Raw genomic sequence first — 24,241 nt, forward strand, 5'->3', positions numbered from 1 at the left:
GCTGGAGCAGGATTTCACAGAGTGGGAGAACTGAGTGTCACGGCACTGTAGTGTCCCCCACCTGTCCCCAAAGCAGGTGGCTCCAGGCACCTCATCCTGGGCCGATTTAGGGCACCCTCAAGTCACCATGGGACACCAACCCAAGTGATGCCACTCACCCCACAGGCAAGGGGACATGTCCCTTCTATGCTGGTGGTGTCCCCAGTGCCACCAGCATGGCAGTCACTGCATGGCATAGGGGATGGAGGTGGCTGGAGGTGCAGTCACCAGCTCCTGTCACCCTCATGCATGGGGGATGGCCACCCAGCGCTGTCCCCAAAGCTTGGCCATGGTGGAGGGCATGTCCTCAGCACTAGAGGATTCACTTTTGGGGGGCCATAACGCAGCTTTTTCTTGGGGAAGGGGCCAAACTGGGAGGAAAACAACAGCCCCGCCACAACCCCATGGAGAGCCATGGGGAGAGATGGCTGCCCCGCCAAGCCATGGGGACACTCCCATCCTGGGGCACTGTGGGTACCATCTGCAGGACAGGGGGGGCGGCACAAAGCCTGACCCCAGCCCCCCCCAGCCCACCTGCCTCACTAAAACCAGTCCCAGACCTCCCACTATCCCAGAGGTGAGCTGAGCCCCAATGCACCCACAGCACGTGCAGGCAGCACTGGCAGGGCTAAGCCTTTAAATATAGCCCGGCCGATCAGCGGGAAACCTCGCCAGGACCAGCATCCTCCGCCTCTGCCTGCAGTTCCCAATGCAGACAGCACTCCTCTGCCCTCCCCCAAAGGCCCAGGTCCCCCCTAGGGACAAGTGTCCCACAGGGGCCAGATCCAGCCCCGTCCCCCCCACAAATGTTAACGTCAGGACCGAGCTTCTAAAAAACCAAGTACAAACTTTATTTTGTTTCTTTACAAAGGCACGAGCCTCTTTTTTTTTTTTCCACTTTCTTAACAAAATAGAATAGCTTCTCAATCAACACAAAGACCTGAAAATTGTAAAAAAAATACAAAAAAAAAAAAAGGGAAAGGAACCGAGAAACAGCTGTGGCTGGGGGGGGAACCTACCAAATACCACTGAGGCTCTACACACAACTGGCCTAAAACCCTACAGCAGGGTGGGGGCAGCAGGGGGGAAGGAGGGAGGATTCACAAAATGGGGACCCCCTGCCCGCCACGACAGACCCAAGCGACACAATCATGAAATAGGAAAGCTCTTTGGAGCTGACGGACCCCGCATACCGGATTAAGTGCTTAAAGGAGGGATGGGAGCAGGACGGGGGAACGGGGATGGGGACAGGGATGGGGGTGTAAAATCAGCCCCCAAATCGCCATCCCCACGCCGAGGAGGCAGGTGTTGGAAACGTCGGGGGGTGGCACGTGCTGGCTCTCCTGCCCACGCTCTGCTGGGCATAATCCCGGGATTTTTTACTGTCCAAAGGGGTTTTCCCTGCCCCAGATGGGGTATGGGAGCCATGGTGGGGCTGGTTGTACCCTGAAGCTGGGGGTGCCTGTCTTGCCTTTGCTGCCGTGTCACTTGGCACCTCCCCCCTACTTAAAAATGAACATTTAATTAAAAAAAAAAAAAAACACAAACCAAAACAACAACAAACACAAAAGAGGAGGAAAAAACCAAATTAAGATCCCAGCTGAAGGCCCCATCCCAAGGGGACACCAGGGCTCCCACTGGCTTGGCAGGATTCCCTGTGGGTCAGCAAGGGGGGGGATGAGATAAAATGGGTAAGTGGCTGTGACCCCCCCATCCATAGCACACCCCTCTGCTGCCCCCTGAGCCCCCCACATCCCACTGTGGCCCCCTGGAGCGCCCACCCCCCCTGTGCTGCCCCCCCCGGGAGCTGAAGGGTGACCTTTGCCTGCTTCTAGCGCTCTGCTTTACAGTATTGGAAAAAGGTCATAAAAGAGACCCAAATCGCATTGTATTTTTTAAAAATTTCAGCATATTCTCTGACGTTTCCCCCCCCGCCCTGGCTCCCCTCCCCAGCTGCCGGTCAGGGGGTGTCAGGGCAGCTCCCCGTCCCCCGAGGGCTCTTCTTTGCTCTGGTCCATGGAGTCACTGTCGTCGCCCTCGGTGTCGGAGGCGGTGTCGGAGGCGGAGGGCTCGGGGCAGGCACGCGCCGGCGTCACGATGACGGCACGTCTCTGCTCCTCTTCCTGCAGCTGCTTCTCCTGCGTCCCCTCGATGTGCTGGATCGCCTGCCGAGGGCAACCACCGGCTGTCAGGACATCATGTCGCCCTCTCTGATGCTCCATGGGGGGTTAGAGATCCCCCAAAGCCACCCCACTGCCATCTTCCTCTGTCACCCCCTTACCTGAACAATGGTGTCCAGGTTTTGCCGAGATGTAGAGACTGTGTTGATAACTGAGGACGGGCCCATGGTGACCACGGTGACGTGATGGGAGGGAGGCGGCGCTGGAACGATCACGGTGGGGTGGTGGGTGGGCGCTGGGGGAGCATGTGATGGCAGGAGCTGGGGAGAGAAGCAAAAACCCCCTGGGTCAGCAGGGACCTGGGCACAATCATGCTTGTTTGTGGTGCCCGGACTCCTCTGAGAGCCCATAAAAGCTGAAGCAGTAGCTTGGCTGCTCCAGTTCACCCATCCCAGACGGATGCAAGAGGATGCCAGCTGAAAGCTGCCATCACCTTAGCTTTGGCAGAGCAGAACATGAAGGATTCCCCGTATCCCAAAGGGTGAAAGATTTGGGCTTTTAAGCCATCAAAAGCAAGTGCCAGCCCTCCCATCGCCCCAACCTGTGGAGCTGAGAACCCGCCACACCCCTCAGAGATCCTCGTTAAACCGGCGGATGGGAAGATCCGCCTGAGCAGGAGGCTAAGGAGAGTTCACCTAAAAATAGGCTGAACTTCCCCAGGAGGTGGCCAGCGGGGATCCTGCAGGAACACAGCTCCACAGAAACCAGAGGAGGGAGGAAGATGGTTTTTCTCCCTCCCTTTGAAGCTCCCCAGACAGAGCTGGAGGGCGGCAGCGAGCAAGGACCGGGTGCCAGCACCACACTCGCCGCCTGCTGTGCTGGGCTGGTGTAAGGCTCCCCCCACCGTCGGCAAACACCAGCTGCGCCGGGGAAAAGGCTGAAGGCTCCCGTCCTGCAGCCCTGCCCGGCAGTGCTGCCTGCCAGTTTGCCTGCTTCCCGTTCCCAACCTGGTAGGTGGCTGGGAGCAGTTTGGGGGTCCCCAAAACTCAGCATGAGTCACCCAGTAAGAGATGAACCCCCAGAGATGGGCTTGGACCCCCCACTGATGCAAACCACCCACTCCGGCACAGGGAGCACGACCTACACCAGTCGCTGGCAGTGGTGCTGTCGTGCCTGCTAGTCGAATCCCTGCCCGCCAGAAAGGCACCTTCCCTGTACAAAGCCTCTTGTGCTGGGGAATTGAGCTGCCCGGAAGCTGCTGAGGAATGATCCAAGCCATGTTTCCCTCCAAAACACAGGGTGGCCACAAGTGCAGGCCCCCCGAGCACTTGGGGTGACTGTGTGCTGACCTTTTCCCAGTTCCCCGAAGGCAAGATCTTTGCTGGGACATCGCTATCCTACCCAGCCATCCCTAAGGGACCAAAGGTGCCAAGCACACTGCCAAACAACCCTGACTCCCTGTATTTCACTGCCTGGGGTGTGGGCAGCTGCCAGGGTGTCCCTACAGGTGCGCTACAGCCCGGGCAACATCCACAGACTCACCTGGGTTCGGATCTGCTGCTCGCGCTCTAGCTTCTCCTGGTGCAGCAACCTCACCTGCTCCTGCTGCTGCTGGAGCTGCACTTGCTGAGCGATAACCTTCAGCTTCTCGGGGTACATGTGGGCCTCCAGGGAGCGAACCTGCCGGCCGAGAGAGCCCCAACACATCGGTGGGGAGCCCAGCCTGCTCCCAGCACATCAACCCCCAGCTCCCACCAGGCAGCCCGAACAGAAGAGAAGGACCGTCACACCACGGCAGTGCCAGTGTCCCCAGGGGGCTCCAGTACAGCCACAGGCACATCCTGCTAGAGGGCGAGCCCACCCCGTGCCCAACCACCACGGTACCACAAACAGCAGCACCGCAGCCAAATCCAGCCCCATGTGGCCTCACCTGCTCCTCCAGCATCATGCGGACCGAGCGTTCCTTGTCCAGCTGCTGCCGGAGCTCGATCATCTCCCGCCGCAGATCCTCGGCCTTCTCATCCTCCCAGATGTCCGGCGAACCGATCCCCTCATCTTTGTCCTCCGCCCGTCGCCGTTTTGGGGAGGAGCCGCTGAACTCCTGTTGCAGGGATGCAGTGTCAGGGGACAGGGACCAGCTCTGATGATCTCCCCACCAACCAGACCACATCTGGGTGATGCCACTCCTTTGGCTGCCCCCGAACACAGCTCCCTGCAGGGAAGTGGCTCCCAAGGGACATGGGATTGATGCCTGGGGATGGATGGGCTCCTGTGTGTGCCCACCTTCCTGGTCCTCACTCTCCCCTAGCCTTGTGCAAACCACTGCTCCCACTATGACACTCAGGGTGGTTCAACTGCGCCACTCCAGTGCTGGAGTTGCCACTGGGCCACAATCTGCTACCCCAAATGGAAAACGGGACCCCAGCCCTTCTCTCCCTGCCAGGTAGAGAATGCCAGGTTGAGCCAGGCTGCCCTGCCCTGCCAGGAGGCTGTGAAACATCTCCATCCCCTGCTTATTAGGACAGAGAGTCTTGCTCTGACCCCAAGGAACAGCGACAACATCCCAACCCCGGCCAGCTGGCACTGTCCTGTCCCATCCCCTCCCGTCCCTGGGGTGCGCTGGCAGGCGCTACCTGGATGAACCGCTTGAGCTGGGTGTTCTGCTGCAGTAGCCGAGTCTTCTCCTGCTCCAGGGAGAAGATGTACTCAGCTGTCTGCTGGAGGATGGCCGCCTGTGGGAGAGCCAGGAGGGGAATGCTGAGGCAGGGGAGGCTCCGGTGTCCCCCCAAGAACCCTCCTGCTCCCGAGAGACAGCAGCACCGCTCCTCACGTGGCCCCAGTGTCTCCATCCAGGGTCTGCTTCACCCCGGGTCTCCCCTGGGATTTCCACCACAGTGCTATCTCCAGTCCCCAAATCTTGGGAACCTGACCAGCTGCCGTGCGCCACCTTCTCACCCTGCTCCCCTCCACAGCGGGGCCACCTCATTACCTGGGCACAAGCCATCCTGTTCCTGGGCTGTGGGGTGCTGTCACACGCACCCAGCCCACTCTGGACACATACCTTGAGATGCACACCCACTCCCACTGCAGAAACCTCCCCAAGAGACCTCCATTGCCAAATTAGCACATACAAATACCCCCAATCACTCTTACAACCCTGTCGTGCCCAACAAGCAATGCCAGAAACCTCCTAGTGCAGGACCAGCGTTTGCATCCTGTATCGCCACAGCCTCAGAGACGTCCCACTCACCTTGCTGAGCTTCTCCCCGTCCGTGTGTGGGATGAGGGTTTTCAGAGACTGGAAGCCAGCATTGATGCTCTGCATCCGCCGTCTCTCGTTGCTGTTGGCGATTTCTCTGCGTATCCGCCGCTCCTGGTCCCGCTGGGTCTCTGGAGTCAACGGGATGTTAGCTAAGCTGCAAGAGAGGCACAGGGTTAGGGAGGAGGGGGCTGAACCCCTGCTGCCAGCTCACCCCCACTGCACGTCCCCTTGCTTTGCAATCACAATGCCGAGCCACCAAAGGGACGGTAAACATGGAGGAGATGATGGCTGCAGTGCTGGCAAGCACAAGAGAGGGTGGGTGGGTCTCCCCAGCCCCCTGCGCAAACCTCCTAGGGATGCATCAACTGAACGGTGGCCCCGCTGCAGCCCCCCGGCTCCGTCAAGCTCAGACACGGGCTGCCCAGCACTGGCAGCAGGTCTGGGTGAGGGGAGCCAAGGGGAAGGCAGGGCACGGTAGGGACCCCCGGGCAGGCAAGGGAGGCTGCAGACTGGCCGGCTGGGTCCCCGCAGGGCCGGCCGGCGTGTGTGGCCCCAGGAAGGCGGCTCCCTCCCTCCCGCCCCGCTGATGGCTTCCAGATGACAGCTCCCAGCAGAGAAGCCCCTGTCCCACCCCAAGCCGCAGCTCCCGCCTGCTTCCTGCCGCCTCTTCGCCCCCCGCGCCCTCGCCCCGCAGATGGGCCAGGAAATGCCTCCCGGAGCTGGCAATGCCACCGGCAGCAAGCAGGGACGGCAGATGGCAGGGCTCTTGCCCCTGACCGGTGTGGGTCCAGGACAGCAGCCCTTCAAGCAAACCCCACTGCTGTGGGGATCCAGCTCCTTCACCCACACTCCGCTTCTTCTCCAAGAGATGACTGAATCCTGGCAAGAGTTTTGGTTCCCAGGGAGGGTGGGGCCACCAGGTAGTGGGCAGCACCAGCAATTAGTAAGTCTAGCACCGGAGTGATAGCTGGCTGTTATGCCAAACCATCGTGACCAGCAGTCCCTACCACACCACCAGCCATCTGGCTTCCCCACTGCCCCCAGCAGCAGCTCTCTCTAGGGTGCACGTAAGCACTCAGCACCCACTGGCTGCAAGTCAGGCTGCTGGTGCAAGGAGAGATAAGATGGGCTTCAGCCTCCTGCTCAGGTGCCAAACAGCTCCAGGATGGGGAGATGGCACTGTCCCACCCAGCACCTTGCTGGTACCAGGCTGGAAAGCAACACCTGGTGTCCTGGCATACCTGCCCTCCTGCCTTCCTGGCAAGGCCATGGAAGAACAATGGAGGCTTGCAAGCCCAGGGGTCTAAGCAGCAAAGCCAAGCCCTGCTCGCAGCACCCTTGTGTGCTCAGGCAGCACCCAGAGCCTCCCAAGCCACCCACTGCTTTCTGCAACTGGGGAACACACTGTGACAACTCTGAGATACACAGGGAAGGGTCCCAGCTCAGCCTAATGGGATGGGGAAGGATCCCAGCTCAATCTAAGCAAATGAGGAATGCTCCCAGCTCAGGCCAAGTGGGATAGAGAAGGACCACAGCTCAGCCCAATTGGATGAGGAGAATTCCAGCTCAGCTCAGGGGGCCAGGAAGATGCTTGCCCCAGCCACCAAGGCAGAGTCCTGGTGCAGGCTGGTGCTGGGTGCCAAGCACCCACTGCATTGGATCCCTCCCATGCAGCTCCAAATGGTTGTCTTGGGATGTGCAGAGCTGGGATGGGTGCCTGGGGTCTGCCCCACTCTTGGGGAGCAGCCATCTGCTGGATGCAGCCAGAGCTGCCTGCGACAGGATCATGGCACAGGGCTCCCATCTGCTGGTGGCTGTCACCCACCTCCCTGCTCCTGCCAAAAACCAGCCCCAAACTCATTCCTAATATGCACCAAACCCCAGCAGGTCTCAGAGATGCCGTCCCTTTGTACAGGCACAATGATGCCTGGTGGAGCCGGGGATATGGCCAGAGCGCTGCTGCAGGATGTGGGACTGCCAGCCGCAGCCACACAAGGGGAGTGGGATGGAGAGGCCTGGGACCAGGCAGCACGGAAGCAGTTTCTTAAATACTAGGGAAGGAGGAAGAGCCTGCTTCCTCGCCGGCAGACCTCCTGCAACCTGCCCCAGCTGCTCTTCCTGGGAAGAGACCTGGGAAGTGACAGCCAAATGCAGAAAGAGGGAAAAGAAACCACAGATTCCGAAGACAGCCTGGCACCCAGCACTGCCGAGGATGGGGCAGAACAGAGGTGGGGGGAGCAGATGGCACAGGAGAGAAGTCCCCAGGATGTCCCATGCTGGTGGTGTGGGGTTTGGGTCAGGCAAGTAGAATTTCATCTGTCCCACCCCTGCAGCACGGCAGCGCCCGGCACAGCCCTGCAGGGATGTCACACTCGCCTGGACCTTGAGCGAAATAAACCCACGGGGTTGTCAGAACCACTGCTGCTGCCTGGTGAGGAGGCTGGGGGCTCGGCAGGCCCACGGCAGATGTCCCACTCTGGCCACTCGTGTCTGCCGCTGCCTGCAACTAGTGGTGCGGTTTGCACAGGGAGGCATAGCTGTGCAGGCAGGGTGCCCCGAGATCCCTGAGGTCACAGGCAAGGTGTCCCTGAACTCACAAGAAGGGTAGCCCCAAACTCACAGGCAGGTTATCCCCAAGTTGGCACGAAGGGCATTCCCAAGCTCACAAAGCTCGCAGGCAGGCTGACCCTGAGGCTGCAGGCAGGGTATACCCAAGTACACAGACACGGTGTCCCTGAGCACTCTGAGCTCCCAGGCAGGGTGTCCCCAAACACCCCAAGTTTGCAGACAGGGCATCCCCAAGCTCACAAAGGTGTCCCTGAGCTCCTGGAGCTCCAGACATGGCATCCCGGAGCTCAGGGTGGTGCAAAGGCAGAGAAGCTCCCCCACAGCTCTGCTCCACAGCGAGGGCAGGTGTGGGGCCATGCAGACCCACGCAGACCCCTAGCCCTGCGCAGGATCCCTCCCACCGGAGCTACAGCCACCAGCAGCGACTAATGCGGGAGACCCTGGCCAAGCAGCCCCACCGCCCTGGGTCCCTGCCCCACAGCCGCATCCCCCGAGAGCCTCAGGTGTGGACACCTCCGAGCAGCATGGGACACAGCCGCACACCCTAGGTGGGGCAGGGCTGTGGGGCAGCACTACCACACCGCAGGGCAGGGCCCTGAGGGGCCCGGGCCGCCCCACACGTGTAGCAGGGCCTTGGTGCTGCAGGCTGCCCTACGGCGGGGCCGGGCTGCCCCTCAGGGACCCCACGGGCCTGGGCAGCCCCACAGGGCCCCGGGGGGCTCGGGCCGCCCCCTATGCGCGGCACGGCCCAGTGGCTCAGGCCGCCCCACAGCGGAGCCCGGCGCAGAGGGGGGTCCTGTGCCGCCCCCGGGCCCGCAGCGCAGAGCGCCGTCCCGCGTGGCCCCGAGGGGCCCGGGCCACCCCCAGGCGTGGCGGGGCCCGCCCGCCCGCCGCCTCCCGACAGGCCCCGCCAGCTCGGAGCAGCCCCGCGGCTCCAGCCTCCTCCCCGGCGGTGGGGGAGATCGCCCGATCCGCCGGGATTCCCCCCCACCGTGTCCCCGGGCTTTGTGCCGCCGCCTCCCCGCACTACATGTCCCGGCAGCCCCGGCCACGACCCGCCTCCTCCGGGAGGGCTGCAGAGTCACGGCCAGGCCCGGCAGTAAACACACACCCCCCCCTCGCACACCCCGCCGGACCCCCCACCACTCCTTTAGACACCCCCCTCTCCAAAAACCCACCCACACCCCCCTGGGGCCGGGGGGGCGGGGGGCGAGCGGGCGGGCGGCGCCTCCCCCCTCCCGGCCACGCGCGGCCGCCCGGCCCCATGTGCGCGGCCGGGACCACGTGCGGGCGGTGGGGCTGCGGCGGCCGCGCTGCGCTCCCCCCGCCACCGGTGCACCCCCAGAACCACCCTAAAAATACAATTTATTTAGCTTTTTCCCCCCCACGCCGGGGATCCCCCCCCACCACCAGCGTCTCCCCCGCGCCCCCACCTGCAGAGCCCGCCGATGACCTCCTTCTCGGATTTCCTGAAGTGCTGCAGGGAGGGCACCTTCTGGGCCGGCACCATGAAGTACTCCATGCCGGGGCGGCGCGGGGGGCGGCCGGGCCCGGCTCCGGCTCCGGCGGCCTCTGCCTGCGGCTCAAGGCGGGAAACAGCTGGTGCGAGCGCGGCGGCTCCCGCCCGCCCGCCCGCCGCCTCCCCCCGCCCGCCCGCCCGCCCCCGGCGGCGCCGCCTCCGCCAGCCACCGGCCCATGTAAACAAAGGACGGCGCGGGGAGGGGGAAAAGGGAGAGGGAGCGATCCCCGGCACCACCTCCCACGCGGGGGTTCGGGGGGGTGCTCTTGTCCCGTCTTTCCTTTCTCGTCCCATCCTTTCTCGACCTGACATGTCTCGTCCCCATCCTATCCTGTCCTGTCCCCATCCCACCTCATCCCATCCCGTCCTGCCCTAGCTCTATCTCATCCCGTCCTGACCTGTCTTGTCCCCATCCCATTTTCTTGTGACCCCAACCCTACCCAACCATCGCTGTCCCCATCCTATTCTACCCTGTCCTATCCCATTGCATTCTATCCTGACCCGTTCTGTCCCCATTCCATCTCACCCCCGTCACATCCTATCCTCATCCCATCTTCCTCTATCCTATCCCATCCTACCCTATCCTGACCTGACCTGCCTTGCCCCCATCCCATCCTATCTCCATTCCATCCCATCCTACCCTAGCTCTGTCCTGTCCCATCTCATCCTGATCTGTCTTGGCCCCGTGCCATCTTATCCAAACTTATCCCATCCCATTCTGACTCAACTTGTTCCCATCCCATCCCATCCCATCCTGTCCTATCTCCATCCCAACTTGTTCCATGGTCTCAAACCTCATCTGATCCTGTCCCATCCTACCCCATCTGTACTGTTTCCATCCAATCCTGCCTTATCCCCATCCTGTCCCATCTCATCCTGCCCTATCCTATCTCCATCCCATTATCCATCCTATCCTTTTTATGCTATCCCATTCCTATCCCTGTCTTGTTCCCATCCCATCCTGTCCCCAGGCCGTCCTGTTCCATTCCATTAAACCTCGTCTGATCCTGTCCCATCCTGTCCTGTGCCATGTCCACCCTATCCTATCCTATCCCTATCCCTATCCTATCCCTATCCTATCCTATCCTATCCTATCCTATCCTATCCTATTCCATACCATCCTGCCCAACCCCCATCCCACTTCATCCTACTCTACCCCATCCTGGCCTGTCCTATCCCTGTCCCATCCCATTCTACCCTTCTGATCCTATCCTGATCCTGTCCCATCCCACCTCATTATATCCTTATCCCATCCCATCCCTGTCCCTGGCAGCCCCCACTTCCATCGCCCCCCCAACCCAGGGTGCTGTGCCCCTTCTTCTGCCCTGGCCCTGCCCCATGGCTCTGCCCCACAGTGTGCCATGGAGTCTGGCCCTGCTGCATGGGATGCTCAGGGGGCAGATGATGGGTGCTGCTGTGGGTCACAACAGGCTTTGGGGACTAGAAGGGGCCAGTGAGGTCACAGCAGCCTTGGTGCTGCCATGGGGCTCAGGAGTGTGGCAGTGACAGGGGTGACATGGCTGGCAGTGGCCACAGGTACTGGCAGAGTGATTTGGGGGCTGGCAAGGGGGCTCTGGGGCCTGGCAGGGACCGTGGGTGCTCATCAAGGGGCTTTGGAAGCTGGGAGCCGGGGGGATGGGGCTGGCAGGGGCCATGCGGGACCTCAGGGACCCGCCAGGCTCTGCAGGGGGACCAGGTGATCCCCTCTCCCCCCTGCCTAAGCCCCCTCCAGCACTGCCTGTGTGGGGCCAGGGCCAGTGAGGGCCACTGGAGCAGGGACAGAGCAAGCCATCGAGGGCATGGGGTGGGGGGAGTATAGGTGGCCTGCCACCCTGGGTGGGCAGGATTCAGCCCTGCAGCACCGGGGGGCACAATCCCCCGCCAGCACCCCCAGCCCAGCACCGCCCAGGAGCTGGCAGGACAGGTTCTGCCTGGTCCCTGCCTGTCCCTGCTGGGCCCCCTGCCCATCCCTCAGAGGGAAGTCTCACCGTGGGGGGCTCAGGCATCCCCCCCGTCATGGTCCCCCCCCATCACCCCACGTGCTCCCCTGCCACCCCCTGAACACCCCACACTGCTGCCAAGCCCCAAACCCGTGCCAGCAGCTTTCCCTGCCTGCTGCCTGTGTGTGGCAGGATGTCCCAGGGGTGGGGGCACCGTGCACCCCATCTGGGAGGACTTTGGGATGGGAGGAGCGGGGTGACATTGGCACCCAGTGAAGGGGCTCTGGTAGCCTGAAGAGAAGCGAGGCTGGGGACACTGGGCCACCCTGTCACAACTGTGTGTCCCCATCCCCACCGGGGCCACCGCCACCAAGGTGGGCATCGAATCCCCCCCCTGCCCGCTCACACTCCCCCAAAAGACGCCTCAGCTCATTTCCATTTTTATTTTTTGGGGGGAAGCACCGACATTGATGTTCACACCCCACACCCCCATTTTTCAGGAAAAAAATCTCAGGGAATAAAAGATGAAAACGAGGTGGCAGCTGTTCTGCAACCATCGGTGCAAGGAGGAAGAGGAGGTCACTGCTGGGGACACAGCAGCTTCCCCCCCCCGCAAATAAACATGGGTGGGGTGTAATTTCAGCCACCCGAGCGGGACAGTGCTGCCCTCCTGTGTCCCCCCATTTTGTGGCGGGGCTGTTGGGGACACAGCAGCTGCATCCGCCCCCTCTGAAAGAAAACACGGGTGGGGTGTGGCTTCGGCCACCCGCGTGAGTGGTGCTCCCCACCACGTGTGCCCCCCCCTTTTTGTGGCGGGAGTGGCGGGGACACAGGGGCTCCCTCCCCCCAAAAAAACTCACGGGTGGTGTATGACTTCAACCAACCATGTAGGAGCGTGCTATCCCCCTACTCATGTCCCCCCCGCTTTGTGGCGGGGCCGTTGGGGACAAAGCAGCTGCCATCCCCCCGCAAAATCCCCACGGGTGGGGCGTGTCCCCGGCCACCCGCGTGGGCCAGCCTTCTCCCCCCGCCGCGGGCCCCGGGGAGGGAGTTCCCCCCCCGGTGAGGGCTGCAGCATCCGGGCCGGCCCCGCCACATCCTGCCGCCGGAAGGAGCCGCGGCCCCGGCGCCCCGGGACAACCCCCCCGGGGGTGACGTCATACGGAGGCCCCCGCCAGGAGTGACGCCAGCTGCGCTCTGTGACGTCACGCGGCGGGCGGCGCAGCGCCTGCAAGGAGGGGGATTCCCCCCCCCCCGGTGTGACACCCCCCGCCGTCCCCGGTGCGGGAGGGGGGGGAGGCCGCTCCGGTGGGCGCCGCCTCCCTCTTCCTGCGCCACCGTCGGGGGTCCCACCCCTGCCCCCGCTCCGCCACGTCCCCGGGCGGGGGACACAGACACACCCGGGGGGGGCTCGGCTCTGCCGCAGCGCCGGGGTGACCTTGCGCGGGCGGGGGTTGTCCCTGCGTGTCCCCCCAACGGGGCGGGGCTCCCCCTCCGGTGTCGCCCCCCCCGCCGTGCCCCCCGGTGCCCCCCGCGGTGGGGAGGGGCCGGCCCCGGCCCCCGCCCAGCTCCCGCCCGCAGCCGGGGCCGGGCCGGTCGGTGCGGGGTGGCCATAAATCACGGCGGGCAGAGCCCCCGCCCCGCCGCCGCCCTCCGCCGCCGCCGCCCGGGGGACCGGGGAGGGGGGGGCAAAGCGTCGCCGCCGCCCCCGCCCCCAGCCCCTGCAGATGTGGCGGAGCGGCCCGGCGGCCCGGCAGCGGGGGGGCCCGCTCCGCCAAGCCCCGCTCCCCGCCCCGCTCCCCACCCGCCGCCGGCGCTGAGCCCCCGCCGCAGGTACGATCGCGCACCGGGGACCGGCGCTTTGTCGCGCCACCGCGCCCGCGCGGGGGAAAAGAGGAGGAGGAGGAGGATGATGCCACCGAGGGGGGGACACCCTTCCGGGAAGCCCCTTCCCCGCCCTGGGGGGAGCGCCGGGACCCTGCCCCGGGGCTGCGGGGGGGTTCCTTTGGCTCGGCACCTGCAGATCACCCCTGCCGTGGGGAGCGGTTTGGGGTAGGGGACATGGCCCTGCTGCAGCCCCGGGGCACGGGGGAGGGTGTGGGGGTGCGGCAGGAGCTTGGGGCTCCCCGGGGGAACACAGGGAGGGCGGTGGGGGTGTGCAGAGAGGGGGACCCCCCCACTGCCCAGCGGATGCCTGGGGGGTGGCTGTCACCCACTGTCCCCCTGCACCCGGGGTGGGTGTCCTGACCTTGGCCGCGGGGTGGGGGCTGCAGTGTGGACGTGCTTCATGGCTCTACCGGGGCACGGCCACCCGCATGGACCCATGCTGGTGTCCTCACCGTTTTGTGAGGGCGAAGGGACAGCTTTGGCCAAGTGCCACCACCCATCAGCTACTGGTCACCCCTACTCTCCATCATGGGCGGCTATGGTCCCATTGCCTCGTGGGGCTGAGGTGTGGGGTGGCCAAGCCCCAGCTGTGCCAGCACTGGGGGGTTTTGGGGGCCTGGCTGGGTGACCTCTTCCCTGAGGCACCCAGCAGCAGGGGCCAAGGGCTGCCAAAATTGTCCTCAGTGTCCCTGACCATTGCTGCAGGGGCTTGTCCCTTGCCCTTCATGGAGAAAACCCTCTACAAGTGGCCACCTCCCATTCCTCGTGCCTTTGTGTCATCCTGCTGTGACCACATCCCCCCCAACCTGGGGTTCCCGTGTGCCCCCAGCACGGGCCCATGTGGCTGCTGAACCCAAGGGTCTGATCCACTGAGCGACTGGGGACCAGCGCCAGTCGTGTGGCCGCTGGGTCCAGCCGTGTCCCTGCGCAGGGGTGGCGGGGTGCATGATGCGGGTGGCACTGCTGTGGGGCTGCTTCCGTGGGGAGTGAGCTGGTCTCAGCCCCCTGCTGGGGTCCCCACGGTCACTGTCCGCCCGGGAAGTGGGAACCATGGCACTGGCCTCGGCTTGGGAATCAGGGGACAGAGCCATGGCGACTTCTGGGGACATTTTGGGGGCCTGCCATCACCCCGGGTGGTGCAGGGTGGTGGGTGCTGGGCCACAAGTAGGATGTGCACCACCCCCCCACCCCCGGCAGGCACCAGTTGGCTCTGGTGAGGGGCCGCAGTGCCAGCACCGTCCACAGTGGGGTAAGAAGAGCCAGTGGGTCCTGTGGTGACCCATGTCCTGCCAGCGGCTTTAGGGATAGTGACCCAGGCAGCAGGGCCAGATGCTGCAAACCAGCCCTCCCCCCCCCCGCCCCGTCCTGGTATGGGGGGCTCCCGGGGCTGCCCGACCTTCGTGCCACTGCCAGTCCTGCCAAGTGCTGGCAGCACCGTGCTGCCACGGTGGGGGGAATGAGCCCTGCCTGCCTTCCCTCAGCACTGGCACCGCTCCAGGCTCGCCAAGCCCTGGGGTCACTGTCCCCTCTTGGGGCAGCACAAGCCCGGCACTGCCGTCCCTCGCTGCCGCCATCCCTCAGCACACCGCGCCGCCGGGAAGTCTCTGCCCCACGGCCCCCCCTTGCCCACGCTATTCCTGGCGGGTTTTGTGCTGCAGCTGGGCCGGGGGGGCAGACAGGACACCCTGGCCATGCCAGTAGCAGGGTGGCCCAGAGCCCTGGCACCCCTCCAGCTGCACTGGGGTCACCCTGGGTCCCCCAGCCCTGCTGCCTTGCTGGGCAGCATGGGGGGCCCGGTGGCCCCTAGGGGCACCCAGCCTGGCTGGCGGAACTGGGGGGGCTCCTCCCGCGCCTGGGCTCCATCCCAGCAGCCCCCGCCCCGGACTGGGAAGCCCCTGGGCCCAGTGCCGTGCAGGACTGGTTTGAACTGGCGTGACAGGGGGGGTCGCTGGGCAGCCGGAGGGGAAGCGGGGCTGGGCTGGCAGCGCCTGGCGCGGGCAGGAGAGGCCTTGGTGGGGAGGGTGGGGGGGCGGAGAGCTGGCAGGGGCCTCGCATGGGGGCCGCAGGTGCTGGGGTGTCCGGCCAAGCCACTGCGGGGCTTGTCCCCATCTCGGTGGGGCCCCCGCGGCGCCCTGGTTCCCAGGAGCGCCGGCGGGGCCGCGTGGTTTGGCAGCTGCCACCTGCCCGCGGCCGCGCTGGGAGCCCTGGCGTCAGCGGCCGGAGGCCCCTTTCCCACCCGCCCTGCCCAGGGTTGGCCGTGGACCCCTGCCCGGCACCGCCTGCCCTGGGACCCCCCAAACTCCGTCCCCTGAGGACATGGAGGCATGGCCACCATGGCGGGACCAGCCTGGCTGCCTTCCCCAGCCTCGCTGTGGGATCCTCAATTCTGGGGTTCTGGGGGGCTGCTGGGGACCTGTCCCACTCTGAATTCCCAGCTATGGGGTGCTGCCCCCTGTTCTGTTTGTCCTTGAGTTGTGCCACCAGCCTGTGGGGCACATGGGGGGTGGCTGGAGACCAAGAACCATGGAGGGCTCAGGGCAGGGACACCCTGTGGGCACAGAGACCTTGCTATGGGGCCTGCCCCATGGCTGTGGGGCTCAAGAGGGTGTCTCTGCCACAAGGGCTGGGACCCTGCTATGGGGCAGGCCCCATGGCTATAGGGGGCTTAGAGAGATGTCCCCCCCTCAGGGTAGGGGAGCCTGCTATGAGGCAGCTCCTCTGGCTATGGGAGCTTGGGACAGGGACCCCCCTGCTTGGGGCCAGCCCTATGACCAGGATGGTGGCACTGCTGTAGGGGGTGCAGGCGGGGGGTCCCCCACCCCCCTGGCCCAGCCCCACACCCCCTGCGGCTCCTCCGCATTCCTCAGCGTCTGAGCTGGGCTGGACCCCCGCCAGCGCAGGGGGGCCCCACCGGCGGGACAGGGCGGGGGCCAGGCCCCCCGGGGCGGGGTGGGGTGGGAATGGGGGGGCCCCCACTGCCACGTGTGCTGGGTGCGCCGTGTCCCCCAACATGGCCCCTTGGCTCCCCCACCCTGCTCCAGGCCATGCAGGGGGCTGAGGGGGCACTGCCATAGGCCGGGCTCTGGCGCTCACTGCTGCACAGAGCTGCCTGTTCTCAGCCCTCTGTGTGGCGGCCGAGCCGTGGGGGTGGCAGTTTGGGGAGGGGACGAGGGGAGGACGTGGGGGCTGAGTGGGGTGGCTGGGCACTGTGGGACTGTCCGTGACATGGTAGGGGTTGCGGTCGCCCACCGTGTCCTGGGAAGTGGAGGGTGCTTGCAGGCAGCAGCCCTGCCATAACATGCCATGCCGTGCTGTGCCGTGCCATGCCGTGCCATGCCGTGCTGGTGCCGTGTTACGCCATGCTGTGCCGTTCTGCGGCAGGCAGCCCCTGCCCGGCCCCGGCAGGCAGTGGCGTTGGCCGGCGGGGAAGGGGCCCCGGCGGGGGAGGAAGCTCTGCCGCCTCCGGGGCTGGGGCCAGCGGCTCGGCCGCCCGGGTCACTGCGGGACTGGTGGCTGCCACCGCCCTCCTCCACCACTGGGAAAGGCCTCGCTGGGGCAGACCCGCAGGGACGGACAGACAGACGGGGGGCAGAACAGGGACACCGCAGCTCCAGAGCTGCAGGTGCCCGGCGGATTTGGCAGTCCCCGGCAGGGTTTGGTAATCGGCCAAGGGGCTGTGCTGGCCCCGGGGGTTGGCGGCACAGAGAGGACACGCTGGGGACGCACGGGGACTGGTGGGGGGGCCCCTGGTGCCATTCCCTGCCCTTTGCCCGCTGTGGGAGGGGGGACACAGCAGGGTGCCTGGAAGGGACAGCACAGTCCCCATGCCAGCACCGAGGCAGCCGGCACCCGCTCAGCCTCCAGCCTGCAGTGGGGACAGCAATCGCTGCAGAGCTGGGCTGGGGCGATGCTTCGGGTGGCATTGGTGCCCCCATCTCTGCAGTGACCCCCGGTTATCCCCCGCAGCGCCTGCCTCGGCACCATGCATTCGCTGGAGGAGCCACTGGACCTCAAGCTGAGCATCTCCAAGCTGCGAGCTGCCCGGGAGAAGCGGGGTCCCCCTGCTCCCCGACCCCGTGGTCACCAGCGCCCGGACACCCCGCTGGCCGGGGATGGCCGAGTGGGGAGCCGGGGCGGTCGCCGTGCTGTGCCAGCCTCACCGTCTGCTGGGCTCCTGGCACACTCCAGGCTGGGGGAGCCGCGGGACGGGCCCTTCCCCACCATGCCGGTGGTGGACCTCAGCCTCTCGCCCCGCTCCGGTGGGGAGTCTCCAGCCGGCAGCACCTCCCTCTCCCCTGAGCGCCAGGGCAGTGGGGACCTGCCCGGCCCACTCACCCCCCACGTAAGTACAGCCGTGTCCCCTCCCCCCCAAGGTGTCCCCAGCAGTGTGGACCGTGCCCGGGATAGCACTCCCAACCTTGGCAATGTGCCTGGTGCTGCTGGTGACACAGTCCCCCTGCAGTGTGTACACACAGCCCAGGGTCGATGTCCTGCCTGGACCCCCTCGGCCCCCTGATCGCAGTGGTAGCCCTGGGGTGGCCCCTGGGGGGGGGTCTTTTGGGGGGTTCTGGGGTCTCTGGGGGACTCTGGGGTTCTCTAGGGTGCTCCATCTGGCTCAGCCCCATTCCCCACTGCCCCCACCCTGGGTTCTGCTCCAGGATTTCCAGTCCCTGCGCTACATCGATGGCCTCTCCAGCTCCTTCCAGTTCTTCCTGCCACTGGGGGCGGGGGGGGCCCTGCACCTGCCCCCCACTGCTTTCCTGCCCCCCAGCAAGGAGAAGCGTCTCCCCCCCGAGCTGCCCCTGCCCAAGCAGCTCATCTGCCGCTGGTCCAAGGTCAGCAGGGAGGGATGGGGGGGAAGGGGGCGATATGGGACCGTGGGGTGGGGTTTTTGGGGCTTTGCGGGGGCATGCAGATTCTTTATGGGGCTGGGGGTGGTGATAAAGGGCTGGGAGCACATGCAGGGGCATTGTGAGGATAGGAGGGGCAATGTGTGGGAGGTGATGGGGCCATGCAGTGTCATTTTGGGGCTGGGGAGGGGATGTGGGGCTGGAAGGCCATGGCAAAGCTCTATAGGGGTTGCAGGGGCTGGAGGAGGCGTGATGGGGAGCTGGTAGCCATGCAGTGATGCTGGAGGGGTGACCCTGGGCTGAGAGGTTGTGCAAAGGGCTCTTTCAATTTCCCAGATGCTGGTGCTGCTGCACATGGGGTATGGGTGGGAGCTGGGGGGGGGGGTTGAGGGGCAGGGGCTGGCCCTGGTGGGGCTCCTGGGCCCCTGTGGTGCCCACCCCGCTTAGGCCGCCTCACCCCCAGCCTCCTGCCCACAGTGCAACCAGTTCTTCGACCTCCTGCAAGACCTGGTGGACCACGTCAATGATTTCCACGTCAAACCCGAGAAGGATGCGGGGTACTGCTGCCACTGGGAGGGCTGTGCCCGCCACGGCAGGGGCTTCAACGCCAGGTGGGGAGGGGGGGCTCCGGGCACCAGGGGTGTGCTCTGGGTTCCCTGGGGGGCTGCTCTGAGTCACCATAGAGAGATGGGAGCCCAGCACCATGGGCCAGGCAGGGGGAGGTGTCTATCCAGCCAGCCCTCCAGTGTGCGGTCCTGGGGAGCTGGAAGACCACACTGGCCTGGATGTCCCTGTTCCCTGACCCCATAGCCAGGACACGGGGACAAGAAGATGCCCTGTGGGCTCAGGCTGTCCCCGTGATGTCTCCTTGACCCTGGCAGGTACAAGATGCTGATCCACATCCGGACGCACACCAATGAGAAGCCGCATCGCTGCCCCACCTGCAACAAGAGCTTCTCCCGCCTGGAGAACCTGAAAATCCACAACCGCTCGCACACAGGTCAGCGCCAGCTGCCGCGCTCATCTAGGGGAGCAGGGAGGCTTGTGGGGGGAGAGAGGGGACCCAGCAGGGCGGTTGTGCCCCCAGCAGACCTGGTGCTGTGCTGTCCCACAGGTGAGAAGCCCTACATCTGCCCCTATGAAGGCTGCAACAAGCGTTACTCCAACTCCAGTGACCGCTTCAAGCACACCCGCACCCACTACGTGGAGAAGCCCTACTCCTGCAAGATGCCGGGCTGCCACAAGCGCTACACCGACCCCAGCTCCCTCCGCAAGCACATCAAAGCCCATGGCCATTTCGTCTCCACGGAGCACCCAGAGATGCTGAAGGTCCATCCACCTCCCAAAACGCCCCTGGGCTCAGCAGAGATGCCCTATGTTAATGGGGCACAGCTTGTGATCCCCAACCCCGCTGCCCTCTTCGCTCCCCCGGGGCTTCCAGCGTTGCCCATCCCTTTGGCGCCGGCACCACTCGACCTCAGCGCCTTGGGCTGTGGAGCTGCTGGTGCCCTACCCGCCCTGCCGGGCCCTGTCCTGCCCCTCAACAGTGGCCCCTTGAACTTGGCCAAGAGCCCGCTGCTGCCCTCGCCCTTTGCGGCGGGGCTGGGGCTGCCCGTCATGTCGCTGCTGGCCGGCGGGGCCAAGGCCGAGGGGGAGAAGGGCAGCGGAGCCGAGGGGCGGCCACCCAAGGTGGGCAAAGGGCTGGAGAACCGGAAGGAGAGGGGCGAAAGGACGGAGCCGGGGCGGCCACGGGCACCCCCCGAGAGCCTGGCGCTGCTGCCAGGGGCCGTGCTCGACCTCTCGGCTGGTGTCAGCTCGGGGGGCAGCCCTGAGGCACTGCCCCCTGGCTGGGTGCTCATCCCCCCCGGCTCCCTGCTGCTCAAACCTGCCGCCGTGAATTGAGGGGTCTGACGATGCCCAGGGCCGGCTGCTGGCCCAGCGGGCAGATCCCGCTCTCCAGGGTGGGGGGCATCTCCCCCTCCTCTCCCTGCAGCGCCCCCAGCCCTGGCAGGGCCTCGCTCTCGCTTTTAACCATCACGAAAGAAGAACGGACTCTTCTGAGAAAAGCAATAATCCCTTGGCAGCCGGAGCTGGCCACGACCCTGTGCCAGGGGAGCTCTTGGGATGCAGGGGGGTTCCCCTTCTCCCCCCAGTCTGGGCAGCTGGAGACACCACTATTTATTTCTTGACCAGCCCCCAGCTCTGACGGGGCCCCACATGGGCTCATCTGCTGCTGCCGACTCGGTGTCTCCCTACCCAAGGCCTTGGCACAGCTGGTGCTGGTGTGTGGGGGTCTGCAGCCCCCCAGCCTCCCACCCTGGGGACAGTGGGGCGACAGCTTGAGGACTGAACACTCCCACAGCCCGAGCTGTGCCCAGCTGTGCTGTCTGATGTCCCCAGCCAGCACGGCTGCAGGCAGTGCCGCAGTCCCTGCTGCGCCAGGCCCAGCTGGCTGGGCACATGCTGGCCCGGTGCCCACCTGCGCCCCTCTTGCTCCTTGTCCCCTGCCGCCTCCCCGGCCCTCCTCATGACAAGGCACACGGCCACGTGTGCTGCTCGCTGCGCCGGCTCCGCGCCGGGGCAGAGCCACCCTGTTTAGCTACGTTCATACCTAACCACAGCCCGCGAGTGCACGCAGGCAGCGCAGGCAGGACTCCAGGCACTGGCAGAGCTGATGCCAGTGGCACGTTGGCACCAGCTGGCAAGACACCCACACCTTGGGATGTGTCACCCCACATTGAGGTTCCCTGTGAGCCCCCCACAGCCGTGGAGCAGTGTTGGGGCAGGCAGGATGCTGCCACGGTGCCAGGAGCGGGCAGAGCCCAGAGCCTCTCCTGGCGCACGCAGGGGGGTCCCACGTACCTCCCACTGCCAGGTAGGACCCTCACCCACAGCCTTCTCTGAACTGGGGTGGGGGGGTCTCCCCAGTCCTGCCACGTACCCGCTGGAAGGAGTCCCCAGCCCTGCGGGGAGCCGGTCTCCCTGCCCTCACCCTCCTGGGGCCGGGGCAGCCGCCCGGCACTGCCACAGCCCCCACATGGCCGCGGGCCATCGACCAGGCCGCCCTGGCCGGTGCACGGTGTAATGTTTCCTTGCTCCTTCGTCAGTTTGTTGTTGCACATTCCAGGACATCAGTATTTTAACGGTCTCGAAGTGCCTTTCTATCGTAGTTTCTGGGTTGTTTTTATTTTCCTCCTGTTGGGCTCCATCGCTGGTAGCGTAGCATTTAAGGACTGCAGAAGTAAGAGATAAGCTAACGACTATAACACTATATTCCTCCAGGGGAGAGGAAGTTTATTAAGAAAACAATAAAGTGAAGTTGAAGTAAGTCCCTGTGTCAGTCTGTGACTGTGGTGATGACAGCGAGGAGCCTGTGTTGGGGACAGGGGTGCTGGAGGTGTCAGGTGTGATCTTGGGGCCATGACTTGCTCTGCCTGACCCCCAGCCAGTCCCCACTCTTCCAGATGTGCACCCTCAGTGCTGGTGAAGCCCTTCTAGGGTCTGCAGGATGGGGACAGCTCAATGTGTGTCCCCCATGGCCCCTTGCAACCTCACCCTGACCCAGCAGCCACCCTGCAGTGGGAGAAGGGTAATGGCACAGAGCTCTTGGCATTCCCGCGGTACGGAGCCAGAGGTATCCATGTGCTCAGACCAAGAACATCCAAACCCACCGCAAAAATAGCTCACGCAGCCTCCCCAGTGCCATTTGAGCCCTGGCAGCCCTCAGTGCCCTGGGGACACCCCTTACTCCCCAGCCACCTCCCTCCTTCTCCATCCCAGGGAAAAACCCAGCCCCTCCTAGGGGCTGGTCTCTCTGGGGCAGAGGCAGGTAAGTCCCCTCTCTCTCCGCAGGGCGCAGAGCAGCCAGGCCAGGCGCTGAAGGACACGGCATTTATTGGCTACCTATAAGTTAAGGGTGAAGGACACAGGGCGTGGAGGCAGCAGGAGTCACGTCTCGGCTTTCCATCCCTTCTCCTTCTCATCCTTGGCCTGGATGCGGAGCTCCTCATCCAGCCGCTCCTTGGCTCTCACCACCTGCGAGACACAGGGATGGGGTGACAGGGTGACGTGGAGGGACAGGGCTGCACTCTACCCTCCCTGCCTCATTTGCTGTGATGCTCAGACATGGGAAGGTGACAGGGGCAGGGCTGGGCCCTTTGCTCACCTTGGACTGCAGGTAGAAGGAACCTCCCACTGACTTGTCATTCACCTTGAACAAGTGCTCGTAGTTCTGCCAAAAAGAAGTTCCCCATCAGGTTCATCTCCTCTGCCCTCCCAGCCCTGAACCCCAGCAGCCTCCCGCTCCCTGTGGCAGTGTTGGGGGTGACGGGTGTGATCTTGGGGACATGGCTGGCTCTGCCTGACCTCTGGGTGGGTCTCCACGCTCGTGCAGGCACCTCCAGGGGCCCCACGTCCCCTTTCCCAAGCAGCACTGCTGGGCCACCGCAGGGGCCAAGCCTGGCAGTGCTGCTAATGCCCGCCGGCTGCCTGCACGCTCCTCCAGCTAGGGCAGGGAAACCTCAGACTGGGATTAAGTGGGCCCAGGGCAGCACCCACACTCCCTCCGGGGACCAGTCATCACCCCCACACCATACAGCAGCCGTGGGGAGGGCAGGGTCCTGCCGGCACCGTCTCTCCCCAGCTCCAAGGGAGCCTCTACCTTCTGGATCTCCTCTGGGTTGAGGTTTGAGACGTTGAGGATCTGCTGAGCCTCCTGGAGGCTGATGCCGATGATCCTGGAAGCGGCGGCGGACTGGGGCCTCTCTGAGCGCCCTCGTGCATCTGCTGCTGCTCGGCTCGCTGCCCGGAGACACCCAAGGCCTGAGTCCTCCCACCACTGCTCCCCGGCGAGCCCCAAACCTCGGGCAGGGGCTGAGCAGCAAAGCCCATGGACTCTGAGGTGCTCACATCCCAATTCCACCCCTCCATCCTCCTCACGCTGTCCCCAGCCCGTGAGGGTCACCTGGACAAGGTCCCCAGTCAAGAGTAGGTGGCAGGAATGGGGGGGGGGGGGGCGCCACCAGTTTGCTGCTGGTGCCCACAGTGAGCTGGGCTGCAAGCAGGCAGAGGGAGGCAGGGCTGGTTGCCATGTCCCAGGGGTCCATCCTGCTCTGCCTTTTGGCGTTGCTAGGACATCCTGCAGCCTGGCAGCGGTGCTGGGCACGGGCTGGTGCCTGGGATGGCTGCTGGGAGCCTGGCTCAAGCTGAAACACCATTAGGCCATCACCAGGATACCAGCCTGGCAAGTGCGCCCTTGCACGGGGGGCAGCGGGGTGCCCAGGGAAGGGCTGGGGAAGGGGTGCAGCCGTGCCCTGGGGGTGCGGGGCTCGTACCTGCAAACTCCTGGCGCAGCGCCCGCATGAAGGCCCGTCCGACCACCTGGGCCCCCACCAGGATGATCTGCGCCAGGTACTTGGCCTGCGGGGACATTCTGCTGTCACAGGGTCCTGTGCCACAGCCACCTCCCCTTGAGCCCGGCCCTGTCACCTCTTCCCGTCCCCTGTCCTCTGGGCTCCTGTCACGGCCCGGCCCCGGCCTTGTCCCCTCTCCCCGGGCCCAGTGCCCCCAGAACCAGCTTCTCCCGCCTCCCCGGTCCCGCGACCCCCGGAGCCCCGTCCCCCCACCCGCTGTCCCGTCCCCGCTCCCTCTCACCACGTCCCCCGCCCACTGTCCCGTTCCCGTCCCCGCTCCCTCTCACCACGTCCCCCCGCCCATTGTCCCTGTCCCGTCCCCGCTCCCTCTCACCACGTCCCCCGCCCGCTGTCCCGTTCCCGGCCCCTCTCACCATGTCACCGCCGCCGCTTCCGCGCCCGGAGGTCACGGGGTCAGGGAGCGAAGGTCGCAGCGGCCACAGAGGCAGCCGCAGCGCGGGGCGGAGCGCCCCCCTTTACGCAGTCCAGCCACAGCGCCCCCTGGCGGCCGCACCTCCCGCGGAGGTCCCGCCGCCTCCAGGGTTGCGCATGCGGAGAGCCCCAGGCCGCGGCTTCCTCGGGGCCGGTCCCGTGTGTCCCCACCCCGGTCCCCGGTGCCCGCCCCCGGCCCGGAATCACGGCAGG

The 24,241-nt window shown here is 65.2% G+C and overlaps 3 protein-coding genes across 5 annotated transcripts; 1 reads left to right on the forward strand and 2 right to left on the reverse strand.

Annotated features, from left to right (window-relative positions):
• Window positions 1–866: 866 nt before the first annotated feature.
• On the reverse strand, window positions 867–9,626 carry TFAP4 (transcription factor AP-4). The gene is made up of 7 exons (XM_065030869.1): window positions 9,423–9,626; window positions 5,410–5,575; window positions 4,793–4,891; window positions 4,090–4,260; window positions 3,702–3,839; window positions 2,321–2,479; window positions 867–2,204 (listed from the first exon to the last, which is right to left on the reverse strand). Exons 1-7 carry the CDS (start codon window positions 9,509–9,511, stop codon window positions 2,010–2,012), a joined length of 1,017 nt encoding a protein of 338 aa, XP_064886941.1. The 5' UTR covers window positions 9,512–9,626; the 3' UTR covers window positions 867–2,009.
• A 3,087-nt stretch (window positions 9,627–12,713) lies between these two features.
• GLIS2 (GLIS family zinc finger 2) lies at window positions 12,714–21,513 on the forward strand. The gene is made up of 6 exons (XM_065030874.1): window positions 12,714–13,281; window positions 17,302–17,677; window positions 17,994–18,170; window positions 18,663–18,796; window positions 19,067–19,185; window positions 19,300–21,513. Exons 2-6 carry the CDS (start codon window positions 17,318–17,320, stop codon window positions 20,085–20,087), a joined length of 1,578 nt encoding a protein of 525 aa, XP_064886946.1. The 5' UTR covers window positions 12,714–13,281; window positions 17,302–17,317; the 3' UTR covers window positions 20,088–21,513.
• PAM16 (presequence translocase associated motor 16) lies at window positions 21,463–24,178 on the reverse strand. 3 transcript variants are annotated; one of them, XM_065030879.1, is made up of 6 exons: window positions 23,971–24,178; window positions 23,519–23,603; window positions 22,846–22,985; window positions 22,351–22,416; window positions 22,089–22,220; window positions 21,463–21,686 (listed from the first exon to the last, which is right to left on the reverse strand). In XM_065030879.1, exons 1-5 carry the CDS (start codon window positions 23,971–23,973, stop codon window positions 22,134–22,136), a joined length of 381 nt encoding a protein of 126 aa, XP_064886951.1. In that variant the 5' UTR covers window positions 23,974–24,178; the 3' UTR covers window positions 21,463–21,686; window positions 22,089–22,133. The 3 variants fall into 3 exon arrangements, with proteins under 3 accessions (XP_064886951.1, XP_064886950.1, XP_064886952.1); XM_065030878.1 differs by having other exon boundaries at window positions 21,463–22,220; XM_065030880.1 differs by having other exon boundaries at window positions 21,463–22,220; window positions 23,931–24,074.
• Window positions 24,179–24,241: the final 63 nt, after the last annotated feature.

This window comes from Columba livia, chromosome 15 (genome assembly GCF_036013475.1).
Source record: "Columba livia isolate bColLiv1 breed racing homer chromosome 15, bColLiv1.pat.W.v2, whole genome shotgun sequence".
Taxonomy (NCBI): domain Eukaryota; kingdom Metazoa; phylum Chordata; class Aves; order Columbiformes; family Columbidae; genus Columba; species Columba livia.